This window comes from Pangasianodon hypophthalmus, chromosome 5, assembly GCF_027358585.1.
Source record: "Pangasianodon hypophthalmus isolate fPanHyp1 chromosome 5, fPanHyp1.pri, whole genome shotgun sequence".
Lineage (NCBI taxonomy): Eukaryota > Metazoa > Chordata > Actinopteri > Siluriformes > Pangasiidae > Pangasianodon > Pangasianodon hypophthalmus.
The window spans coordinates 5,042,238-5,068,850 of record NC_069714.1 but is presented as its reverse complement, the minus strand read 5'-3'; the positions used below and the strand labels follow the sequence as shown (position 1 = coordinate 5,068,850).

The following is a 26,613-nucleotide window of genomic DNA, read 5'->3' as shown; positions in this document are numbered from 1 at the left end:
CCTCATGCTCAGCCAAGGCAACCTGAGTGCTGCCAAGTTTGCATTAGAGTTCTGCACCATTGCTGCTGGGAGTGGCTGGAAGGAGCCAGCGTTAAAAGTGGCTCTCCTCTCCATCCATCTCAACCACTTAATAAGGAACCAGAGGGGCAAACCACCAACTTCCGTGATGGAAATCTCCGAGCCTGAACCCATGTAACTCGGACAAGCCAAGCTGATGGATGTGGAATGCTGACGGCTGCTGTAGTAGAAGTACAACTTGAGTTTGTGATGCCTTTGGCATTCCACATCCATCAGCTTGGCTTGTCCGAGTTGCATGTGTTCAACTCGGACAGCTCTCTAGTCATTAAACTGAACCTACCTACCCAACCACATTACAATCGACAGCTCTCTAGTCATTAAACTGAACCTACCTACCCAACCACATTACAATCCCCTGCACATCCAAGCCCTTGACAAGACACCCAATGGAGGGGGGTCTATAACCCATTGCACTATGCACCTTCTTATCGAAGTCAGTGCCCTCCATCAGGAACAAATCTCTCTCCTAGTCACAGTCACAAAGAACTTTCCCATCGTGCTGGGATTACCCTGGGTGCACACCCACAACTCACAGATATCCTGGTCCGAGAGAGAAATCCTCCACTGGTCCCCACACTGTTTCAACCACTGTCTGCAGGCACCTGTGCTCCTGGTAGCATCAACTTCAGTTGAGAGTTCTGAAGCCGACTTTAACATGGAAATACCGTCAGAGTATCAAGACCTCAATGAAGTTTTTATCAAGATCAAGGCTAGCGGCCTCATCCTCATAGACCATATGACTGCTCCACTGAGCAGATGGCTGGTGCTATGCCCCCTCAGGCTCAGACCATGCATTGACTATCACAGATTAAACCAAGTGACAGCCAAGTATTGTTATCCACTACCCTTAGTCCCAGTGGCACTGGAAAAACTCAAGGAAGCCAAAATCTTCACCAAGTGCCCAGTGTGCATTTGTGCAGTGCATATAATCTTGTCTGGATCTGTGAAGGGGACAAATGGAAAATGGCCTTCAGCACCACCTCTGGCTACTTCGAATACTGTGTCATTCTGTATGGACTATCTTGCGTGCTCTCAGTATTCCAGGGCCTCATAAATGACATCCCCTGGGACACGGTCGGAATGTTTGTCATTGTGTACATTGATGACCTCCTCATCTACTCCTCCTCCAAAGAGGAACATGTCACTCATGCCGAAGGGTTCTTGCATGCTCTTGGAGAACCAGCTATTTGTAAAAGGGGAACAATGAGAATTCCATGCTACCACAATCTGGTTTCTCGGCTACATCAATCAAAAGGGTGTTCTCATGGACCAGGATAATGTCATTGCTGTCACCATGTGGCCAATCCCTACCACAGTGAAGGAGCTACAGAGGTTACTGGGGTTTGCCAACTTCTACCACCGATTCATCAGAGGTTTCAGTTCCATCGCCACTCCCCTCACGTCCCTACTCAAGAAAGGGCCCCAGAAGCTACAATGAAACTCCTCAGCAGACCACGCGTTTCAACGGCTCAAAGAAGCTTTCACGTCAGCCCCCATCCTGAACCACCCAGAGCCTTCCAAGCTCTTCATTATGGAAGTGGATTCTTCAGAGACCAGCGTTTCTCTGTTGTCACAGAGATTAGGAGAGAACCCTAAGCTTCACTCAGTGATATTCTTCTCCAAGAAACTGTCCCCGACTGAATGTAACTATGACATCGGCAACCCAGAACTCTTTGCAGTAAAACTAGCCTTGGTGGAATGGCATCACTGGTTGGAGGGGGCCCACCCATTTGTGACATTCACAGGCCACAAAAACACAAATTCATCAAGATGGCCAAAAGACTCAACTCATCAAAAGCAAGGTGGGCTCTGTTCTTTCCAAGGTTTGAGTTCACCCTCTCCTATCACCCAGGATCCAAGAGCTGACTCCCTCTCATGCCTAGACCCAGTCCCTCCCAAGGAAAATGATGAAGAGCACATCTTGCCAGCAGTTTTGTATGGACTTTAACTTGGGAATTTGACAAGGAGATTGAAAACACAGAGAATCCCCAGTCAGTGTTGTGCAGGGAAGAAAAATTTGTGCCTCCAGAGGTAGGGAGCAAATTTAACACCTGAGCAAACACCTCACTGGCTACCGATCACCCGGTCATCCACAAAACCCACCAACTTCTAAGAGGGGAGTACTGGTGGCCCCACATGCTCTCCGATATCCAAAGGTTCATCTCTTCGTGTTTGTGCACAGTCCAAGGTACCCAAAACACTACCCACTGGTAAACTCCTTCCGCTCCCCATACCACAACAACCATGGTCACCATGTCTGAATCCCCTCCCTGGCCTCCCTTCAGCCTTCAAAATGGCAGAACGAGCTCATATTCACTCATGTATTCTGATGCTATGGGATTCCAGAAGACAGTGAGTGATTGGGGAGCTCAATTCACCTCCCGGGTGTGGAGCAGCTTTATGGGGAAGCTGGAAGTATCAGTCAGTCTCACATCTAGTTACCACCAGCAAGCCAATGGCCAGATCGAGAGGGCCAATCAAGAAATAGGCTGTTTCTTGTGAGGATACTGTGCCGACAACCAGGAGGACTGGTCCCGGTTCCTGCCATGGGCAGAATATGTCCAGAACTCTCTACATCAGCCACGCAACCATCCCCGTTCCAGTGTGTTCTAAGTCACCAACTCCTTCGGAACACCAACTCCTCCGACTCCTCTGCCATCGATGACTGATTCAGGAGAAGTGAACAAGTATGGGAGGTTTGCAGACAGATATCGCAAGTGCCACACCAGAGTTTGAACCAGGAGATAGAGTATGGCTGTCCACTAAAGACATCAGTGTCACATATGGTTGCAAGAAACTCACTCACCACTACATAGCCATTACTCTTCAAAGTTTTACAGAGAATCAATGAAGTCATATACAAGCTCAACCTACCACACCACTGCCACCTTGAAACCACATTCCATGTCTCTAAGCTAAAGCCAGTCACAACAGGACCCCTAGCCAACATCACCCATACATGTACACAACCAGCACATCACAACAAAGAGAGGGCCAGCTGCAATACCTTATCGACTGGAAGGGCTATGGATCAGAATAAAGATGCTTAATCCCAGCCCAAGACGTTCTTGACCCACTACTCTGTCAAGAGTACCACGCCAGCTACCCTGACAAACCAGGTCCACACCCCAAAGGGAGACCCAAGAAGAACCCTGCTCCCAGAGTGCATTTTTCAGAGGTGTGGGGGGGTTGTGAGTTTTGTCAACTCAATGCAGGGATCTGCACTGCTTCACACAGAGCGGCCTTCAAACATGACCATCATGAACTCTATTACCTTCACCTTCACCTTCCAAATAAATTGCTGGGGAAATATTCCAGCTAAATGCCAATAATGCCAAATCTCTTTACCCCATTATCTGGTCCAAACTTAAATTTCTTACTCTTATAACTACATATATTTCTTATTATTTGTACTTAATAATAATAATAATAATAATAATGATCTGAAAATCTATCCTTTATGCTAGTATCCTCAATAACTTCCAGTGATCTCTGTAAACACAATGGAAAACGCAGGACTATGTGTGTATCTGCATAGTTACAAGAAAAGAGCTGACTAATCTTTCACAATCTACTGTATACATTGAAAAAAAAAAACGATGTCTACATCCAAGATTTGTGGTTTTGTAGCTAATTCATTTTCAACATCCTGTAATTTAACATGCAGCATGACCTGAAGGATGGAGTGTCTGTATTATAAACTGTATTTTAAGCTGTAATCTGTTGCTTTGTATTCTCAAATCACAAAGTGTAATTCTATTGATGTCCATTTTTAATTTAATGTTAATCTAAGATCATAAGTCTGAATCCTGTAAATGTTACATGGTGCGGCATAATACATTTAAATTACCCGATTTGTTTTATTTAGATATTTAGAGTAGTTCTATCTTTCTCTACATATACACATACAAAAAACAGTTAATCTCATTTTAGAAATAAAACAGCTTTTGAAATTTGAATTCAAATTATGTTATTATAAACATAGTAGGAGTATTTGCAAAGTTATGTGCCAGATTTGGTCCTGAATTTTGATCTGTCTTTAGATGTGTCTAAATTATTAGAAATATAAATTATTTATAACAAGCTAAATATTTTAGGTTTAGACATATGTATTGTTTGCCAAGAAATAACAGAGTTCTTTGCTATAAGTATAGCTTGTGTAATGCCTATGTTCTCCTGAAAGTTCACGGGGTATTACAACAATGTTCTGTTTTTGCTTTCCACTGCAGTACAGTCTCTGGAAGCAAGAGGGATTACAGCACATTTAGAGAAAAGAGGCTTTTTAAACCGTTCCATTGTGCGGTTTCACTGTGAAAGCCTGTGGAGAGACATGAAATATGTATTTGATTCCAGGAGGCTCATATTGCACCTCATATTGAACACAGGCTGATTCATATGACAGTGAGAGAGAGGAAGAGAGAGAAAGAGAGAGAGAGATAGTCTAATAATTTCCAAAGTTAACTGTGTCTATGAAGATGCACTAAATGCAGCTACTGGTTTTGATGAATCAACATAAAGCAACTTCAACAACTATCGTTTTTGCCTTCACCTCTGGCCGAACATGAGCGTGGATTTGGTCTCGGCCTCATTGAAGACGGATGGTGAGCAGCAGATAATGATGGTGGTCCTGCAGTTTCCACCCAGAGAGTCCTGCAGGATTCGCGTCATCTTACTGTCTCGGTACGGCACGTGCGTCTTCTGCAGAGGTGAAAGCATTAATCGAGGAACGTTAATTTGGGAGACACAAAACAGCAACCATAGACATGCAAATATACAAGCAGTCATGGAACGGATAGTTGCTATGGGCGTGTGATCAGATATAGTATACAATATGTGCACTTTAAAAAAAAGGGGGGTTTTAAGGGATTTCAAGGGTTCATTGGATAATTAAGGTTTAGAAACCGCTTAAAATATTTGTACTTGGAACCATTTCTGATTGGGAAACACACAGCAAATGAACCCTAAAGGTGTCTAAGAGCATATGTATAATGCATATGCATTTTTTTTTCAAAGTAAAAAATATTCCCCATTACTGTACATTATGGGTGTAGTACAATGCCATTATTTGTATCTGTATTTGTTCAGTGCTCAAAATATTCATATCTTTCTTTCTTTTCTTTTTTTTAACCCTACCGCTATGCCCTGAATACAATGTAGAACACTGAATAACAATGCTGCTGGCAAAGAAAGTGATTTTTCATTCTCAAATTATAATTATATCAACAGATAGCAACACCTGAACCAGACAACTTGTGGAACTTTCTGGAAATCTTTCTGTCTTCTGTCTAATATGACTGAGTAAGCTAAATGAATTAAAATAAATCTGATTTTTATCAGATTTATTTAAGTGTTTGAGTGGGTTACATTCCAGAAAGATCAGAAAATTTTGCTTAATGTGCTATCAAAATGTGCAATGAAGCTGGGATGCACTGCGAGTCAAAAAGGGGTCCATTTCATTATAACACCAGTATGATGTTCCAGGAAGATTTTCTTTTAATAATTATGGAGAATGATGATTTAAGAATAACGAAAAACATGCACAACAAAGATACAAATTACTATTTTTAAAAATTTATAAAACAATTATTTTTGGAGACCCCAGCAGACATATACTCTCTATAAATAAAAGTGTATTTCTTTTGTTTGTACAGAAATAGTGAAGAAATATGGCTTTATTTTGGAGCTCAGTAAGTCACTTTGTATCATGTTAATGAATTTGGTCTTTGTCCTGCAAGCAGCATTACTGGGTTCCATGTATCGCAGAGACTGTAAACCCTGTTAACTTGTTTCCCCAGACAAAGACTGAGGAAGAGAAGACCAAGGCATCTACCTTCTTGTATGCGTAAACATTTTGGTGCAGTTTCAAGTCTGTTTGTGCAGCTTTTAAGATGGGTGTGGAATTTTGCTGAAGTTTGGCAACCCTGCCCACAGGCTTCTTTGAGCTTTCCTTAGAGGCACTACGTAAAAGCAAAAGCTTGAATTTTTTTTGTTTTATCCTGCAGGATCCCAGTCCCGATGCATGCCCTTAGTCTGAAGGTTCCTGACAAGCTTTTTTTTAGTCCACCTACTATTCATATCTGTATTTGTATTTGTTTAGGATGCATTATCTGTTTGATTTGAATTATGCGTTCTTATTCAGTCATATCTCTATTGCACATCTAATGTCGATGTCTCAAATATGTTTATTCAAATTGCTTAAATATGCAAATTCTATCCATACATGTTAATAATTATCAACATTACATTATATAGCCTCAAACGGACGTAAATGTGAGTATTGCTGAAACAGAGGAGGTGCCATGATGGAATTAAAGGAACATCCTGATAAGGGAAAACCCTGATAAGGAAAAATCTTTCATGTGGCTATAAAGGCAGGACTGAAGGATGGCTCTAATCTAATGATGGTGTGCACCAACCAGCATTCAACACTAGATCTATCTAAGCTGTGATGTATCATCAAATGAGAGTCAAGGACTGTGAAAAGACCCCTCTGAGAAATCTAGAAATCTATGATGCAGGAATGAATATCATATACAGAGAGACACAATCAAGTATCGAAGGAACATATGCAAGGATTACTGGTTGGACACATCCAAGTACAAATGGAAAGAAGCACAGTGTTGTAGAAAGAACACAACTTCAGATCTACTAGACCATCATATCCATAAGGTTAACAGACAACCAACTAGACAATTGATAAGGAGCAGAAAATAGCTGTGGCGATTGACGTGGCAATCCCAAGTTACAGTAACATCCGAGGGAAGGAACATGAGAAGCTGGAACAGTACCAGGAAGTGAAAGAGAAACTAGAGAAAGCTGAAGGTTAAAACCAAGGTTGATTCACTTCGAACTGGATTCATAGTTGATGTCAACTAGTTTCACCACCTATAGCCTCAGAAGTAGCTTTATAAGAACAACCTATAGTTCAGCATTTTTGTTTAAATGACTTCATTTTAAAGACTAAAATTTTCAGCTCACATCAAGGATTAAACAAGTATAAGTGAATTGAGAAATGCTAAAATTACTTCATTTTATTGGTACACTAAATCTAAAAGAATCTAAAAGAAATTCTCCAAGAAGCCCTACACAACCTACTAGCCAATTTCATCAGAAAACCACAGAACAGTGTAAGAATAATAATTAATTTGAAACTGTTTGTTTCATTTCATTATGCTGTTGGGGGAATTTTTGTTGGCATACTTTGGTCCCATTTGTTCCCTTAGAGGGAAGCGTCACTGCAAATCAATTCAAAGTTTTCGCCTTTAAGATCACCTTTATGCTATGATAAAATGCTTCTATCCTGATGGGTGTGGTCTCTTCAAGGATGACTCCACCCCCATCTACAGGGCATGAGATCTCGCTGAATAGTTTAATGGGCTTCACACTCACCAGATCTCACATTTATGAGAGACTTTGGACCAAAATTGTGTGTTAGACTGCGCTCTCCACCAAACACCGAATGAGAATCTTTTGGAAAAACAATGTTCATCCCTCCAGTACAGTTCTAGAGACTTGCATAATTTATTGCAAGGCACAGAACATCCATTAGAAGAAGCTAAAACACTTTTGTTGTTTTTTCCTTTACTTCAGCACCTATAGATATAGGAGGATCAGAGCAGCAAGAAAAAAAAGGACTTACAGTTCCTTCAGCCAGTGCGGAGATGACGTTGCCCAGAGCAGAGAGAGATTTATTGATATTTTTAGCTTCATCCAAGACAGCTCCTTCTGCTCCTGTTTTACTGACCTTAAAGTCAGGAGAGAGAGAGAGAGAGAGAGAGAGAGAGAGAGAGAGAAAGAGAGAGCGCAAAACAGTTCACACATGCATCAGCAATAGCAGGAAAGATGAAAAAACCTATCTAAATAGAGCATGTTGATTTCAATAGACCAAAAATATAGCCTTTGACACTGGATAACTATATAGTTATAGCAACTAATTTCAATTCTTAAATTATATGTGTAATTACACAGAAAGTATAACAGTTATTAGACAGTGTTAATAGTAATACCATAATATCACCAGCTATTTATTTCCATTGCAATTCACTTTTAATTACATCTATAATATATATATTATAATAGTTAATATTGCATAGCAGTAGCAATATAACATAGCAGAAGCTTTATGTGTCATGACTTACAGTATGTGTGTGTTTTCAAAAGGAACATGATGCCAAGTCAGCATGATGCCATACATAATGCCAGCTTCTGTCCACTTTCAGCAATATCACTTCAATTCCCCTTTTCTATGATTTTACTATACCCATATCTGAGCCAGGACAGACCAAAAAAAATAAAATAACAAAAGCAGAAATGAGACCTTTTCACTTCCAGCCAGATCCACCAAGTAGAGCTTCCCACTCAGCTTCTTCTCCGTCTCCATGTTCTCCTGCTTGATGTTAATCAGGAAGATGCTGTGACTGCGTGAGCTGTGCTCATTCATGTCTAACAGAGTGAGAGGAAAGTTATGAAAATTAAAATCAAAATCAAAATGTAAAAAATAAAAAAGTGTATTGATGTTGATCACTCACTGGTGACAGCGACATGACGATTGGCTTTGCCTTCATCGATAACGTCCATCACCTCCTCAGGGCTGGACACAAAGCGCTCTGTGCAGCCCTTTAACAAGGACAGAATGACTGATACACCAAAACATACTGCGTTTATTTAGAAATATTGTACGCAGGTGTGCCATACCACGAAAAAGAAATGAAATAAGTATCCATTAATGCCATGCCATACTTAGAAAAAGAGGGACATGTGAATATCATGTGAATAGTATTTCTACTTTGTTTTGATAAACTGATAAAGGCTAAGATGGATCCTTTACAAATGTTTTAGCTAAATAATTGAACACTTGCTCTACTGCTTGAAGATATACCATTCAATACCATCCTCATTAAAAATGTGAAGTTGTAAGAAGACCAAATACAATGAGACAAAGATGGTGTGACTATAATACTGTACATTTTTCATTTTTCACCATCTGTAATCTAATTTATAGCACAGCACTTTTGAATTCTTGACTCTGATTGGTCAGAAGGTGTTGATTAATTTTCTGTAACAGCAGCCCTGACAATATTCAAATCACAAGTTTCAAATCACATCACTGTTTCTATAGCTGATATTGTGAAGTAGACATTTATTTCACATTTATGTTAAGAGTCCCCAATTTCATGTTAACATGAAAAGCTGTGTTTTTTTTTCTTATTAACTTCAAGAGAGAATGAAAATGACAGTGGTGAGGGAATAACAGTTAATAACATACAGTATACTGTATATAAAAATACTGGAACAATGTTCTTATGCTTATTAATTATCTATACAGTCTTTTAAAGTGATTTAAATAAACCTTTTCCAGAGAAAGACACTTCTAAATATAATTTCCATATTATCCCAATGAAATAAATATAACAAGTCAATATACAGTGTATACTGTATTAACACATACAGTACATTATGCTACTATATACGTGTTAATGGAGTATACTGTATTAACATGTATATTATCATACTTCTGCTGATTCTTGTGGAGAAAGGTGTCAGTATTTGTGCTTTAATAACTATCTCAACTATGCAGTAAAATTATTTTCACCTACCTTGACATATGGTACCCTGTTTTTGTCTTCATGTACAGCAAGGTTCGTCTTAGAGACTAAAATTAAGTAGATATAAGAATCTTAATGAAATATTCTATGTGTCCAATTTTAAAATCCACCTTCTATAACAATATGTCATGTAAAAAAAAAAAAAAAGATGAAACTCATTCTCACCATCCAACAGATCTCTGATTTTGTCCAAGTAAATCTCAAAGTAGGATACCTAAACAGAAACAGAGAAACGTTGATCATTGCACAAAAAAAATAAAAAAAAACAGACTGGAGCACAACTTATAGTAACTGGTCCTCCTGGGCAATACACATGTCAATGCATTATAATTTCAAACTATGTCAATGTATCAAATAATAATCTCAATCTTCAGCATCATAAATAATGTTATTGGGAACAGATACTCAAAAACTGCTCCTGACTGTAAGGGTAATTAAGTTTGAAAAATTATATCTAGATTTAATTTTTTAACACTAGTCACTTATTATTATTATTATTATTATTATTATTATTATTATTGTACAATTAAGATGATCTAAAATGATATCTGTAATAAAAAAATGTTTAAAATAATTTTTCATGTTCACTAGTAATTTTAATTTAGTAATTTGTTCACTTTTAATAAAAAAAAACTAAATATAAAAGATAAGATGGGTCAATGTGACCCCGATCAGCAACATAAGCGTTGCTAGTGTTAGTAGATGGAGGCAGCGTGAGAGCAGTGACATGGAAAATTATTGGAGTTGACACACACATATGGCCAATAAACACATTTCACTCTGCCACCATGTGTCTATGTTCCTGTACACACTCACATATCTGTCTTACACAAGACAAAATTATATTAGCACTACCAGCAGCATTCTTGCATGCACACACACACACACACATGCTAAAAAAGACAAATAAATATAGACTCTATAGACTGACATACAAACAATAAACAATGCAATGGATGCTATGGATTTTAAAGCGATCTTTGTTGGTTTGTCTGCATTACCTTGATATGGAACTCAAGGTTCTCATCCATGGAGTAGATGTGGTCGAAGATGTCCTGAGCGATGCGAGGAATAATGCCCTTACGATCGGGGTCATGGAGGTTCCCCTGTGTGAGGGAAGGTGGAAGTGGAAAAACAGGCCAGATATAATCTACAATCATACTGTACTAAACAACACATTTTAGTATGTTACAGTACATGCAGGTAAACATGTGATATTTAAATATCTAATTAGCTGCACCTAAAATCCATAAACATTCAGTGAGGTGTGGCCTGAACTCTACACACTGTATTTAATTTTTATTTTCATTTTTCATTCTCTATATTGAGGCCAACACATTCCTGAAATATTTCACAAAGCCATGAAACATAAAAAGCCAAAAGAAGGTAACACATGTCCATAACTACTTCTTCTTCTTATTATTATTATTAATTTATTAATTAATTTCTTTTTTTTGAAGGACACAATGATGAAAATGAATGAAGAGGCTAGACAGAGGGACGGGTGGATGAATGTTATACAGATTTTAGTGTATTGCAGTTTTAATGAAAAGCTTTTCAAGTTGTTTCATCATGTGGTTTCATTGTAAAAGCCTGAGATAAGAAATATGTATTTGTCTCCAGGAGGTTCATATTTCATCGCATATTTAACAAAATCTGCTTCATATGAGAGCGAAAGGGAATATCATTTCTAAATGTCATATTCTCTGCAGTCACTGACTGTAACATAATAAAACATTACAATCACTTAGACAAATTCAAACAGAACAGATTTAGAATAAAATGTATTTAGATTGGTTTATGGAACCTTCAATATAATACGATTTTTAGATGGCACATAAAAGATGTTTTCATTTAGCGCATATCTGGGTCTGTGTGCGAAACTGTGCAGTAACTACAGATCTGACTCTGTATTCAGCTGGATGAAAGAAATGCTCTGTTTCCAGGGAAACAGCTGCTACCGATTGGCACTTATCATGTGGCATATTGTGAGCCCTGCGAGGTAGTCACACCTTGTCATTATTTTAGCCCTGGCTGTGCTTTTAAAGGCCAGAGAGGTAAAGAGAAAATCGAAATCATTTAAATCAGGACACGGGTTAGAGCCTCACGATTGCACTGTAGCATATCACTCGTCATACGAAACATGAGCGAGAATCTGATAATGCAATTTCCTTCATTCATTCATTCATTCATTCATTCATTAATTCCTGCTCATTAAATCTTTATCCTGGTCAGGGAGGCGGTTGATCCCGAGGCTATCGTGGGAACACTGGGTGCAATCCAGGAAAACAACCTGGGTGTGGCACCAACTGTTTAAATCAACATTCACAATGTAAAGACTCAACATAGACAATAACATAGAGATCCCATGGGTTAATGCCTTTTGAATTAAACCAAATCAAGCGACCAATCAAATGGGCTAATAACTATAAGAATCCAATTATAAATATAGCACATTTGATAGGATTTGATTTCCCCTGTTGCAAAATTGAAAAAAAAAAAAAAAATCATCACAGACCCCTTGGCTATGCTTCACATATCCCACTCTGAGAACCACTGAACTAAAAGGCTGATGTTACATTCCAACCACTGAAGACAGCCTTAACCACAATCACCATTCTCCAGTCTAGACTGGCACTTCCTGCTGTAGAACAATATCTTTAACAGAGGTTTCAGAACAGCGCTTTACCAAGGATTACACAAAGAAAAAGAAAAACCCACCACCAAATATTGTCTCCAACTGAGCATCAGCACTCAGCTATGGAATAGGAAGTCCTGTCCATTACTGGGTCATTGAAGACCTCAAGTACTATTTAACAGAACCTTCACCTTATTAACAACATGTTTTTAACAAGATGATTTCTTTCACTCAAGGATTTCGTTTGGTCATGCAGCCGCAGTTCCAATCACAGCAAAGCCAGTGGTTTGGCTTGTATTGCATTGCTATAACAGTTGGCACATGGTAAGCTGAGACCTAGATAATATACCTTGAGGCTAGAGAGTCACCTGTTTGGATTTATGATTTGATCTTTTATGACATGTTCACACTCTGAGTGCAACTGAGAGCAAATCAACTGAGAATATAATCCTACTCAAATAACACCCACAATTCACAAGTATTTCATTGGAGCCATTGGAGTCAGTATTTCGCAGTTCACAGGTATTTCATTTCATTGGAGTCAATCTCATTTGCAGTATAATACACAGAACTGTACACATTTTCTAATTATTTCTCCAACATTTTTCTTACCTCCATGGTATGGGTCTTCCCTGATGAAGTCTGGCCATAGGCGAAAATGGTTCCATTGTAGCCATCAAGAACATCTGCATAGCAGATGAGAAAATAAGTCAAATTTAATCTCAGTTATTTTTTAGTGGACAATATTAGCTACACACAGATGGGTGACAAATTAAAGGAAAAACTAACGTAGTAAGGTGTTGGGCTACTACAAGCCACTAGAACAGCTTTAATGTGCCTTGGCACAGATTCTACAGTCTCTGGAATTGTACTGGAGTGATGGACATTATTCTTCTGAAAGATTTTCCCTTGGTAGGTGTTTTGATGGTGGTGGTAGAGAGCGTTGTTTAACACACCAGTCCAAAATCTCCCATATGTGTTAAACTGGGTTGAGATCTGCTTGCTCTTCTCTCTCAAGGGGCAAATGGACCCAAACCACGCCAGCAAAATGCCTTCTACAGTATACCAGTCAACCAGTTTTTCCTTTAATTTGTCAACCGTCTGTAGCCTGTTATTCTGATATTTATTGTTTCTATATGTGGAGCATTACTGCATGGAATTCTTGTCTGGTGAACAGTAGGCATGCCACGATTCTGTCAAATTTGTCCAAAAGGATTAGAAAATTATCCTCTTGCCTATGTAGGCAATTACCTCCCAAATAAAAAGCAAATATTCTGAAGTATCAATGATAGAAATACAGTAAGGTCCGGGAGTATTTGGACAATGACAGAGTTTTTGTGAGTTTTTGCCTTTATACACCACCACAATGGATTTGAAATAAAACAATCAAGATGTGATCGAAGTGTAGACTTTCAGCTTTATTTTAAGGTTCCACAAAAATATGGCATTTACCATTTAGGAATTACAGCCATTTTAAGCAAAGTACCTCCATTTTCAGGGGCCATTTGAGTATAAAGGCAAAATGACAAAAACTCTGTCATTGTCCAAATACTTCCGGACCTAACTGTGTGTAGGATATCTTGATACATCCTACAATAGATGTCACATATCTAGAAAAAAAAAAGAGATTATAGGTTTATTTTCAGTATATCATACCTTTAACGATCTGTTTAGCGCAGGCATCGTAGACCAGCTCTTGAGTTGTGTTTGGAGGAAGAACTCGATCAAACACATAGGGCTTACCCTGTAAAAGTCAACAGAGATGGATTGGTAAAATTAAAACAAGGAAAAATATGTAGTGCAAAGAAGTTCTTCAGATGTAAAGACTAGTTCCATACATTAAATACATCAAAAATGCAGACTCAGACTATTTAAAAAATATATCACATTTAAGCACAACCTATTAATCCTTTTATTACGTGCTGTTTACTACTAAGCAATGGAGATGCCAGGCCATCAGTTTAGATTTTAGAACACCGACAATGATAAGAGACGGGCTACAGAGCAAGCTTAGTATTTAAAACCCTCTAAATTCAATATATTTAAGTATTAGAGTTATGGTGATTGAGAGTATGAAAGCGGGTACTAAAGTAAAAAGCAGAGGGACACAGGACAAACTGGGAAAAGTCATACATAAAAATCCGAAGGTAGCATGCGAGGACTCAAAAACATAAGCGAACAGATCAGCAACATAAAGAGAGAACCAAATGTAGATCTTAAAAGTTTTAAAGAAGCATTTGAACATGAGGTGAGTGAAGAATGTGTTGAATTCAAACAAGATATCAACCAGCAGCGTACGAATAACGTCAGCTATACAAGAGATACAAAGCACAAAAACAGACGACAAGGCAAATGGAAGAAATGGAAACATGGAGCACAGAAGCTAATGCCACTCTTCTACAAACGATAAAGAACAACAACAGATTTCTAAAATGTATTACCGAACAACCAGTGTATCTTCAGGAGATAGCAATAGAAATGATATTTATAGAAACTATACAATACAATAAAGCCTTTCATGCTTGTGAATCCTCCTGATGGCAGGCGTGTGTGCACAGATGGGAGTGCAAAGAGGAGATGGAGAGAATGCACCAGCAACTAGAATCACCTTTTCAGATTTTTTGTTTTAAAATTATTATGTTAACTTGCAGTTTTTTTAAACTTCATCATCAGTTTTGATGTAACATACAAAAAAATAAGCTCGATCGCTGGTGGACTGGGAATAGTGGCAATTATGGGTTGGGTATAAACTGCTTGCATAGCACATTGTTGCAAAAGCTTGGACACATGACAGAAATGCACTTATGAAATACAACAATAAAAATGAACATAACACAGTGCGCTTTATCTATTTATGGAGCTTAAAGTATTCCACATGATAATATTGATGTACATCCTACAACCTCTACATAAAGGAAAGTCTCATAGGTATTAATGTAGTGCACATCATACGAAGGCTTTACGCTCCACCTACCCCAACTGTCAATCAATCCAAACTCTCTCACCCACTTTGATTCCTTAGCGTAAATTGTTGTGGACATTGTATTTTATGTGAAAAAAGCACTATATACTATATAGATTGATGCATTCTATATAAAAGTCCAGATGAAAAAGCATCTAGTCATGTAAAATGCTATTGCATAATGGGAATCCTGTCATGTGTAAATATGCAAGGTGTAAATATACTTTAATCACTTTATAGAAAATAATATCTATCCATAATTCTAAACAAAGATGCAAACTGGTCTAGAATGCACATACAAAATAACACACTGTTTACACACACACACATACACACACAAGACTGGCTACATACAAAAATAGTAAAGAAAAAAAATCAAGAAAGCATTTCTGAATAAATTGTTAAAATCAACACCATCTTAACAAAGTGGTACATCTCCATCCTGGGAGTTTTCTGAAAAGTACAATGCAAGGATTAACTGAAAAAACAACTTTAACACAAGATAGATACTCAAACTCAACATCAACAGAGATGCCTCCAACAAGTCCACCACCACCAACAAGTCTAAGCCTTCTTGTTACTAATTTGTATCCCTGAAATACACTTAAATAATAAACTTCAAACATTAAGGAAGCTGTTGAAGATAAACTACTTCAGACATTTGACCTTGCTGTGACCTTGCCCCTATTTGGATCACTTTCAAATTCCAGTTCATCTGCTGGTTACAGTGATAATTCCATATAAATCCTACATTCAACCACTTGTTCTTGAGATATCGCACTAACGAGAATCTCGAATCTTGGACAGACACGCGGACGCATGAACGGACACACGGACAGACCAATTGCAAAAATCGTAGCTAGCCAAAAATAGTCCTTGAGTTCTATAAATCCTACAAATATTCAACCATTCATTCTTGAGATATTGTGCTTACGAGAATCTCGGACGGACAGACGGACAACCTGAAAACACAACGCAGTAGCAGAGGCATAAAAATGCGAACATACTGTATGTAAAAAAAATAGTTTAAAAGTTATTATACATGAGAAGTTCAAATGTTTGTCCATTGCTGCATAATGTTTATGTGATAAAGTAACAAGAATTTGACTAAATATCTGTACGACAGTATACTGTAAAAGGGAAATTTAAAAATTTATATCGTAGACATTCAAAGTTACATTTACTGAAGCTGTAGTATACAGAAAATCTTGAAATATTAATTTCATACCATTCCACTGCATATAAAAATAGACTGTTTATTCTACAAAGGTTTTACGGAAAGCCAAAATGTCATACTCTAGGTCATTAATTAATTTACTCATTCATTGTATCTAACCAGAAGCTTCATTTGAGAATCAATTCTGCACTGACTCCTGAATCAACATGCTGGAAGTGTAACGTTTCTGTGTGACGAATGTTTTAAATCTCGGATCCTAATTGTCCTGTTCCACCTGTCTCACTCGGAGGTCGTTCGGTATTAGGCACACAGGGGTCCAGGGACCTCAAAAGCTTTCTCTGAACAGACCCTGTCACCACGGAAACTGCTGTCTGGCTCTCTGATTGGCTGTCAGCTAAGACCAGGTTGCAGGGGGATGGAAAGCATGATTGCTAGGATAGAAACATGATTGCTGGTCTGTTGTGATTTGCAGACACATCTCTATCACTCACTGAAAATGTCTTGTAAGGTGTATGATTTATAAGGATATCAGTGTGATCAGTGCTGTCTTTTGTAGGAACTAGTAGTACATCATTTTCTAATGGGATCTATGCTGAAAACAGTGTTTTCCTCTTAATTATTTAATTAAATCTTATGCACTGTAACTGATGATGTGCAGCCAGTTAGGACTGCTAGGACACTGGAAATGTATATTCACTCACTAAATGAACCAAATGCAAAGGTTATGGATGTAAAAATGCTTTCTATATAAGTATGTACTCTAAAATTATTCATTAAGCTCATGCTTAAGTAAAATGCTGAAAGCTTTAGCAACCCCAATATCAGCACATACATACATCAACACATATAACATAAAATAAGTGCCAATATGTGGTGCAGAATATATATATGTCTGAGCAAACCTACACCCCCCACAGTTTACAAACAAAGAAGAGCTTCTGTGAGGAAACACACCCCCACATGTGCCCAGGAAACACACGCACGCATACGGACCAGCATCAAAACGGCAGCTACTTTTGGTCAATAATTGATGCCGGGTCTCTGGGGAGAGTCAAGGCCTTTCCGCAGGGCAGCTGTGCTGCAGAACTCAATCTTTCCATTCCAAGGCTTAAGGCCATCAATACTCCAAAGTGTCTCCCTAAATCTCTAAACAGATGCTGTGTCAATGATGGCACATCCACAAATAGCTACACAACTCAACAGAATTCTGCCATGTGAGACAGGAATCTGCTAAATAAGGCAGAATGATGGATATTGGATCTGTTTCCATGGTACCAGAATCTCACATGTGTGGTATATATGTTATACTAAGCACCAAACAATATCTTCATTATTGTCACAGTAAAATAAATGACACAGACCTAACAAAGCAGCATAGAGCACATCAGATAGCGATCAGACGTCAAATACAAATATGGAGCATATGAATCTGTGTGTCTGGTTTCCAACACGTAATAAATATCCACGCCTCTTCCACCCCTTCACTGCAGAAACACACATTCATGCTTGTCGTACAATTCAACAGATCAAGCATGGTGCACAACCTGAGACCATAAACACAGTGCAATAGTGGATTTGACATCATGCAAAATTTTTAATAAATTAAATTTCAAAAAACAGCATTGTAATCCAGTGGAAACAACACAATGCAAAACCAAACAAACAAGCAAACAAAGGAAATGAAATGTGGATGTGAAATCACACATATCTACATCAATCATAAAGTTTACCATTTAAATAATTTACATTTTATTAGACGATTTTATTTATAAAATACCACTTTTTAATGGTACTTTTAATTTAATATAAACGAAAAGTTTATATTTGCATTTTATGTAATGTATATTTAAATCTTTTTTAATATATATATTTATCTGTTTGTTTTTTATTATTATTAGTAGTAGTAGTATTTTATATATTTTATATTTTTAATATAAAGTGTCACAGGCTGTGTTCTTTTCATTTTTCTTGTCTTCTTTCTATCAGTAGTAATAATACTGTTGATTCTGACCTTCATTTCATTTCAATTATTTTTTCATAAAAATGTAAGAATAAAAATTCAGCCGGTAATGCACCTTGAACCGAAGTGAACTGAGTAAAAATCAGAAAATCTAACGTAGATTGAAAGTGAATGATTTGCCAAACATTTGGTACAATAAAATTAGTCACATCCCTGTGAAGACTTAAAAAACAATTTATATTATTTATAGTGTTATGATTAGGTGCCACTGAATAAAACAGCTTCCATAGACAAACACTTAAATAGATGGAAACACATAAAACTACACAGAAATATATATGTTATGTTCCGTTCCCTCAGGCGTCACTAAAATCCAGCATTCATGAACAATGAAAGAGAAAACGTGACCATCCTTTTTTCCGCATTTCCAGTTATGTTAATTGCATTTAGTCTAGTGGTGAAACCCCCAACACCCCAGAGATCACTAAACCCACCAGGCTGAAAACCAGGACACAAAGAACAGTTCACCACCTCATAACACTCACTAATGAGCCACAGCTAGATGTACAAGGACAGTAATATATGTGCATATATTAAAACACAGTCCAACAGATCAACACGTTCACCAACATACACGAGTGTATTATAAATGTCTCATGCCTGAGGAACAGGATTTGGCTGCCTGATGTGCGTAACGGTCGATTTTATACGAGCATGGTTATTAGCATATGAATAAAGTGAACAGATTTGCTCTGAAGGATGTCGATTTAGGAGGATTACAAATGCTCCCATTAGTCGGTATTCACAAAGCTGCTGGAAAAAAAATATTAACTAGCTGTTTTTCGGTGAAGCTGAAATAAAGAAAGACAAATGAATATTACTTTTAAAATAAATGATTTTTATTTTTAAAATAAATGTCTTTGCTAACTTTGCTATCCTTCATTTAATCAGTGCCATAGAGAGTCAGAGGAAGGAAAAATATTAGCTCTAAATATTAACATCCTACTTTTGTTTGCTAGCCCAATATTAATGCTGCATTCACCTAAAGCTTGCACCTTCAGGAATTTCTGACCATCTATTAGAAACAAACAAACAAAACAAATAAAATGCCTCCTTAACTTTGAATTATAACCTCGGAAAATCTCCTCAACCCTGAATTCAACACATGACGTCGTATCAGCATGGCTGCGCACACTAGCAACAGTAAATAAAGTACCACTCCTCTACTTTTACGAGATTATAGCAGTATATTTGCGTTAGATCAGTCAATGTACAGACACATTAGTTGGTTAAATTTATAACACTGACAGAGTTTGCAGTTTTGAGAAGATTAGCACATAGCTTGTTGCTAGTTTACGAGCTTTAGGTGCTCTGACTTAGCAAAATAAAGACAAGCTTTCATGGAGCCGTCCATGTTTTTTCCACTTTGTAGCTCAAAAGTGTGGAGGCTGAAAACGACTTAATTCCAACCTCTTTATGAGAACAGAAATCATGAACAATAGCATTCATGAACAATAAAGTTTATGAACATCAGGTTCCACTCCTGTTAGCAAAGAACAACAATCAGAGGCTAGAGTGGGCACAGGTTCTGCTGTTGTAGCTCATCCACCTCAAGGTTCATGTTCTCCAGTCTGAGATGCTTTTCTGCTCACCACGGATGCAAAGAGTGATTATTTGAGTTACTGTAGCCTTCCTGTGAGCTTGAACCAATCTGGCCATTCTTTTCTTACCTCTCTCATCAACAAAGTGTTTCTGCTCACAGAACAGCCACTCAGTGGATTTCTTTCTGTTTTTCACACCATTCTGTGTAAACTAGAGACTGTTGTGTGTGAAAATCCCAGGAGATCAGCAGATTCTGAAATACTCAAACCAGCCCATCTGGCACCAACAACCATGCCACAGTTAAAGTCACAGAGATCACATTTTTTTCTTCATTCTGATGTTTGATGTGAACATTAACTGAAGCTTTTGACCTGTATCTGCATGATTCTACGTATTACGCTGCTGCCACATGATTGGCTGATTGGATAATTGAAGGCGTCCATGTGGTTTCACATCCTACAGCCTCAGAGGCACTTTGCTTGCACATGAAGCTCATAGTCAGACATGTTAAAAATAAATAAATAACATTTGCTGAATGGCTTCTATGTAGTCTAGCGTTTGGGATGTGGTGCTGACGTTCAAGTAAAAAAATTCAGAATTTTACATTTATGGCACAGAGCCAAAAGCCCTGTTTTTTTTAACGCTATATTTGTATGGAAAGGAACGTTTCTATCTCACCCACCCCATCTGTATCTGTATTCCCAGTGGCCAAGCAAGACAAATCTCTTTCTTATGCCATTTTCACAGCAATTTTCTCTCATTATTTCACTTGACTGCTTCTGTATTTTATGCCTTTTATATCAGTTTGAATGGAACCCTGAACAAGTGCAGCAGCAGCACGCAAAATCCTTTGACTGTGTCTAAGACAATTCAGTTTTGCTGCAATGTTATTCATGTTAAAGCGCACTATCCAGTAACTACTATCTATTATTCAATGACCACAGTGTAATTAATGGGAAGGGTGTGTATTTACAAAAGTGAAAAATGTGAATCTGGTGCCACTGAATGCTCATGGGTATTTAAAGTGTTTCACATTTTTTAAAAATTAAGTCCCCTGTCAAACGTCCTGTCCACCAAAGTATATGTCAAAGAGCAAAGCACAATATGACCAAAGTACCAAAGATTTAATTTTGGGCTAAGCCTGTCAAAAAAAAAAATCTGATTGGAATTTAAATTCTAAATCTTGGCCAGAGATTTCTCTCTCTCACTGGTATTCTCTCGCTACAGTAAAGGTAAAATAAATACATCTAGGTGAGTGAGTCTTCTGGATTATAGGATCTAGATATGAAAAAGGAACAGTATAACAATTACCAAGAGGAATCATTCCAAATCGTACTTGTTTAATCAACCTGGGGCCTCATTTATCAACCGTGCGTACACATAGTTTTGTGCGTAAACTGTGCGTATGCAGGTTTCAATGCATTGAATTGGATTTATCAAGTTTTGCTTATGTGTGATGATTGCGTATGCAAGAACTCCTAGTGGTAGAACAGTGTAATAACAGGTAAAATGATTATATGGCGCTTCCATTTCAGTTATTGTCAATCATTTCAGCATAACTGAAAGAGTAATTAATGATTTCTGTGCTCACAAGATGCAGACATGTGACACAAACAGAATGTAAATTAAAATCATATCTAAGGCACATATAAAGACTGATTGCAGTTAACCCTTGTTGGAAGATTTGGCTCATGCAGCTTTGCGGAGGAAGGAAAGTGTTTTTTAGCACCACTGGCAACTCTATGCTGAGAGTGAGGAGTGGATCATCAGTTGATTTCCTTTGTCCAGTGCAGTTTTTTTTTGTTGATCTCTATTCTAGGGTTGTTAGTTAAGAGTACATTACAAACAGAAACTGGAGACGTTACTGGCATTTCTCTACCAACTACAAGTTGAATAATGACACATCGTACCTTCATTCAAATCACTCTCAAGGCAATACATTACATTTCCAAAACCAGCCTCGGAAAAGAGCAAAAACGATTAATTTTCATGCCATTGCAGAGTTTCTAAATGTAATTGGAGGAAACTAAAAGCACACACATACTCATAAAATCTTTATCATATTTATTTATTACACAAACTACTCATAAAAGTGCCGAATAAACAATTTCAAATGCTCTACTTTGTGCAACAGTATCTTTGTGCAATCAGTAACTTTATTACTGGTAAAGTTCATCTTGTTAGACCTTCGGATGTACTCCATGTCATCTGAAACAAGCAGCACCGTGAACAGGCTACTGTGCTTTTTAAAGTGAAGTCGTCTACTATATATGGGGATTTGAGGGCGTTTCTTTATGCAAATGAGCGTGGCCATGCATAAGCACATCATTTTATAACGTGGGATTTATCAATGGCCATTGCATACAGCTGTTCGTATGCACCTGAGATAAATACCAATTTTCTTATGTGTATGAGTGGCTCTTATGTACAAATTTAGTACTTGTTCTACACACACTTTGATAAATGAGATCCCTGGTCTTGTTCAAAATGAGGAGGAACTCTATTGAGGCAGACCTGTGATATGGTTGAATTTTAAAATAATGGCATGGCAAGATGAGCTAACTTAAAAACAAACCACAACAGTCTTAATAGACTTTCATGTTGTTTCAGTTGTGATGGATTCCATTCATACAGATTCATATTTATAACTCAGATTCATTTTTGGTATTTGCTTGTATTAATGCTGTAGTCAATATATATAGAAATGGAGATGATTTGCAATCAGTAAACCTAATTCAGCAGGAAATTGTCTTCACTGGTCTTTAAATGAAATTAGACCGTGTACCACCAGAAAACAACACAGACGAGATTAGATTGAGTAGATTAGATTAGAAAAGGGATAATATGCAGGCATTAAGGGTTCGTTTTAGGCATGTCTACATTAAATTAGCTATTTGACTGAATAGTTCCACACCTGGTCTCACATACAACCACAAACACAGTGTAGACAAGATGACATTCACCTCAAGCGCAAAAAGAGCTGATATTTTAAAAAATCTCTCGTTTTATAAAATACAAATTACAAAAATACTACTATTACCAGCAGGTCCACAAAACAGCTATTTCTCATATATTTCTATTTGATATTATTAAATATCAAATCTAAGTAATGCAGTAAGTGATGAGTATAGCCTCGCACTCAAGACCCCCAATACTGACTTCACACTGAACGACAATATGAGGAAAATTGTGCATCTTTAGTAACAAATACAGAATATAAAGGTAGTAAAAAAAAATTGCAATTATCCACAGAAATCTCACATTTGCTTCATGAGCTGTTGAGGTTTCTCTTTGTACAGCTTCAGAAGCACTTTGTTTTAAAATATGAAGATATAGGATCTGAATAACAATATAGATATAAACACAAAGTGTGTGACAATTGTTTTTTTTTCATTTTAAAAAAGCCAAAATGGTCCATCCATTTCTATACAAGGAGAAAAAAACATAAAAAAAATTAAAATAAATAAATAAATAAGCACAGATATGTCTGAAGCATGTCAAATAAATAGAGAGAATACAAAAGGAAAACATTTACAAGTAATTGATTAGTGAATAAATGGGCAAAATCCTATTTTTCAGTGTATTATAAATATCCTGGTGCTCTCCTGGACTGATACGAGACTAATTAACCTGTAGAAGTCGAATTTGTGTGACCAGATTTGTTTTGAAGATTTTGAAGACACCAAACTCAGATTAGCACATTTGCCTCACATCATTGCTCTCATTTTGCACACCTTGGTTATTCCTAAACGATGCGGTTTTGTGGTGTGCATGGCCTAGACAAACACGCGACACACTGGCTGTGTAAAGAAAATCCCAACCTTTTGTCTGAATGCCAAGCCATCAGTGTTAAGCTGAGAATTGGAAATCATGGGTTTGTAGAGCTGAGAATATTGGAATCACTATTGATTAACAGCATGAAAAAAAAAATACTGAAAAAAAAAACTATAAAAAAAGCATTTGGTTATAATTGAAACAAAACAAAAAGAAAAGAAATGTGCTAGTAATCTAAAGAAACAATGCTAACAAGAGGATGTCCTCTATGTTTTAAAATATCCAGTGCAAAATTAATGCTTAGTGTTAAATTACATCAAATCCTTTAAATGAATATTTTAGATTCTGCTTTGTATTAAGGCTGGGTAACATAACGATCATAATGGAACTGCTGTCAGTATTTTCTTAACACTGACAAAGTCCGACTGCATAGTGACAAGCACCTGATTGGATGGTAGCTCACGCTGACATTTTTTAGGCTTTTGTAATCTGTCTCTGTGTCTATTTCAGTCAAAAAACCTGACTGAATAATAATATCAGAGCAGGTATCAGAAAAGCGTCAAATATTGCGATATTGCCACATCACTCATTTCTAAATAAATAAAGAATTCAGCTCTCAGCTGAGGTTCATGGTTCATGGTTCATGAGCACTTGGGTGCAAAATGAATTAGCAATCTAAGTGACAGTTGAATTGGGTTAAATAGAAACATAACTATAACGTCAGGCTTATCTGTAAGATAAAAAACAGATAAAGGACATTTTAATAGGTTCCAGTAGAAAAAAAAAAAAGGTTTTCAAGCTAAACTATTTCCATTATTGTACACTATAGGTACACTATATGGCCAAAAGTATGTGGACACCTGACCATCACACCCATATGTGTTCCTTCTCCAAACTGTTACCACAAAGTTAGAAGCACACAATTGTATAGAATGTCTTTGTATGGTGTAGCTTTACAATTTCCCTTCACTGGAACTAAGAGGCTGAAACCTGTTCCAGCATGGCAATGCCCCTGTGCACAAAGCGAGCTCCATGAAGACATGGTGTGTGAAGGTTGGAGTGGAAGAACTCGAGTGTCCTGCACAGAGTCCTGACCTCAACCCCACTGAACACCTTTGGGATGAACTGGAACACCGACTGAACCCCAGACCTCCTCACCCAACATCAGTGCCTGATCTCACTAATGCTCTTGTAGCTGAATGATCACAAATCCCCACAGCCACGCTCCAACATCTAGAGGAAAGCCTTCCCAGAAGAGCGGAGCTTATTATAACAGTAAATCTGGAACAGGATGGTCAACAGGTACAGGTGTGGGTGTGATGGTGAGGTGTCCACAAACTTTTGGCCATTTAGTGTATGATTACAGAGAGTGTGATTTGGAACACAGCCCAGATTCTTCCTGTTTCCGGTTAGTTCTTTATTATAGGAACAGCTGTCCTGGTGTCATATAACTCCCCGTTCTAGTGAAGATAAGGAAAAGTGAGATGATGTGAACTCACCGAGATAACGACAGTTTCCTCGCCCTTAAATTTCGGGATGTATTTGTCTCCTCTGGTGATTTCCGACTCGTTCAGTGGCCTGAACCGGCACATGACTTTGACTCCGCATTCTGCCGCGTCCACCATGACGAACCTGGCGCAGGAGGAGAGAAACACAGGCTCAGTGAAGCTCCTGAGAGGAAGTTCAAGCCGGCGGAAGACTTGATCCTGTGCGGGGATCAGTCACGCATCTCCACCATGACTGCTTGGAAAATCCTGGTCAAATGCAATTCCCCTCAGTGTAACCGAATCAGACTTTCCAGCTGGTCCACACTTTGTGCTTAGAGCAGGATATTTAATGAATCACACAGAGCAGAGATGCAGTAAGGTCCTGTTGGTCTCACTGACCGCAGCATCAGTACCGCGCAGCATCCCGGCTTTAAAGGCTCCTGACGCGCATGCGCATTCTGCATTCCTGAAGCAGGATTACAGCGACGGTCAGCAGCGCCCCCATGACACAGGGAAACATCCCTTTATTTAACATTTACTCATCTTCAGTGAGCACTTCCTGGCAGTGGATCTGGAGTCTATCATGGGAATGCTGGGTGTGAGGTGGGATGGGGAGCTAGTCCATCTCAGGACAACATGCACACACTCATTCACACTGAAGGGCGGTTTAGACTGACCAAACCACCTACCTGCATGTTTTTTTTGGAAGGTGCGAGGAAAGGAAACCAGAGAACCCAGAGGAACCCAGAAACTGTGAGACGGTGATGCTACCCACTGTGCCACCAAGCCGACTTCGTTTACCAACTAATCTAAGAAAAATGACCTGTGGATGCATCCTGCATTCCTCAAAACATAAAGCAAAACAGGAAAATATTTTGGGGGAATTTTTTATTTTTTTATTAGAATTTTTTACTAAGTACCAGTACACTAAGACAAATTCCTTGTACATGTAAACCCACCATACTTGGCAATAAAAGTGACTCTGATTCTACCATGCATTTTGACCATGTTTTATCATGAATTCATTCCCATGATGACTTGATTTAAAGAAGGCCATGTATGATCGACACGATTACACAAAGAGGTTGGAGAATATTAGAACTGAAAAGTGCTGCTGAACTGCTATTATTTAGTTTTGGCACATGTAATATCTTAACATAAGACAGTGGCAGCGTTCCATTGGGATTCCATTGGCTGGGATTATATCTATCTATCTATCTATCTATCTATATATATATATATACAGCAATTAGAAGGGCAAAAACATGTCATCTCTGTGCAGTAAAATTAGTTACCAAGACAATAGTTACACTGCACAGGTAGGTAACAC

At 37.9% G+C, this 26,613-nt stretch overlaps 1 protein-coding gene across 2 annotated transcripts in view; it reads right to left on the bottom strand.

The window, feature by feature from the left end:
* Positions 1-25,720, bottom strand: part of kif5c (kinesin family member 5C) — a 50,002-nt gene extending 24,282 nt beyond the window's left edge. For both annotated transcript variants that reach the window (XM_053234369.1, XM_034304780.2), the window contains exons 1-10: positions 25,296-25,720; positions 13,978-14,065; positions 12,934-13,007; positions 10,685-10,789; positions 9,849-9,897; positions 9,675-9,730; positions 8,607-8,694; positions 8,396-8,520; positions 7,718-7,822; positions 4,628-4,776 (exon numbers count right to left, since the gene is read on the bottom strand). In XM_053234369.1, coding sequence (XP_053090344.1) covers positions 4,628-4,776; positions 7,718-7,822; positions 8,396-8,520; positions 8,607-8,694; positions 9,675-9,730; positions 9,849-9,897; positions 10,685-10,789; positions 12,934-13,007; positions 13,978-14,065; positions 25,296-25,421 — 965 coding nt within the window. In that variant the 5' untranslated portion in view covers positions 25,422-25,720. The remainder of the gene's footprint in view (positions 1-4,627; positions 4,777-7,717; positions 7,823-8,395; positions 8,521-8,606; positions 8,695-9,674; positions 9,731-9,848; positions 9,898-10,684; positions 10,790-12,933; positions 13,008-13,977; positions 14,066-25,295) is intronic.
* Positions 25,721-26,613: the final 893 nt, after the last annotated feature.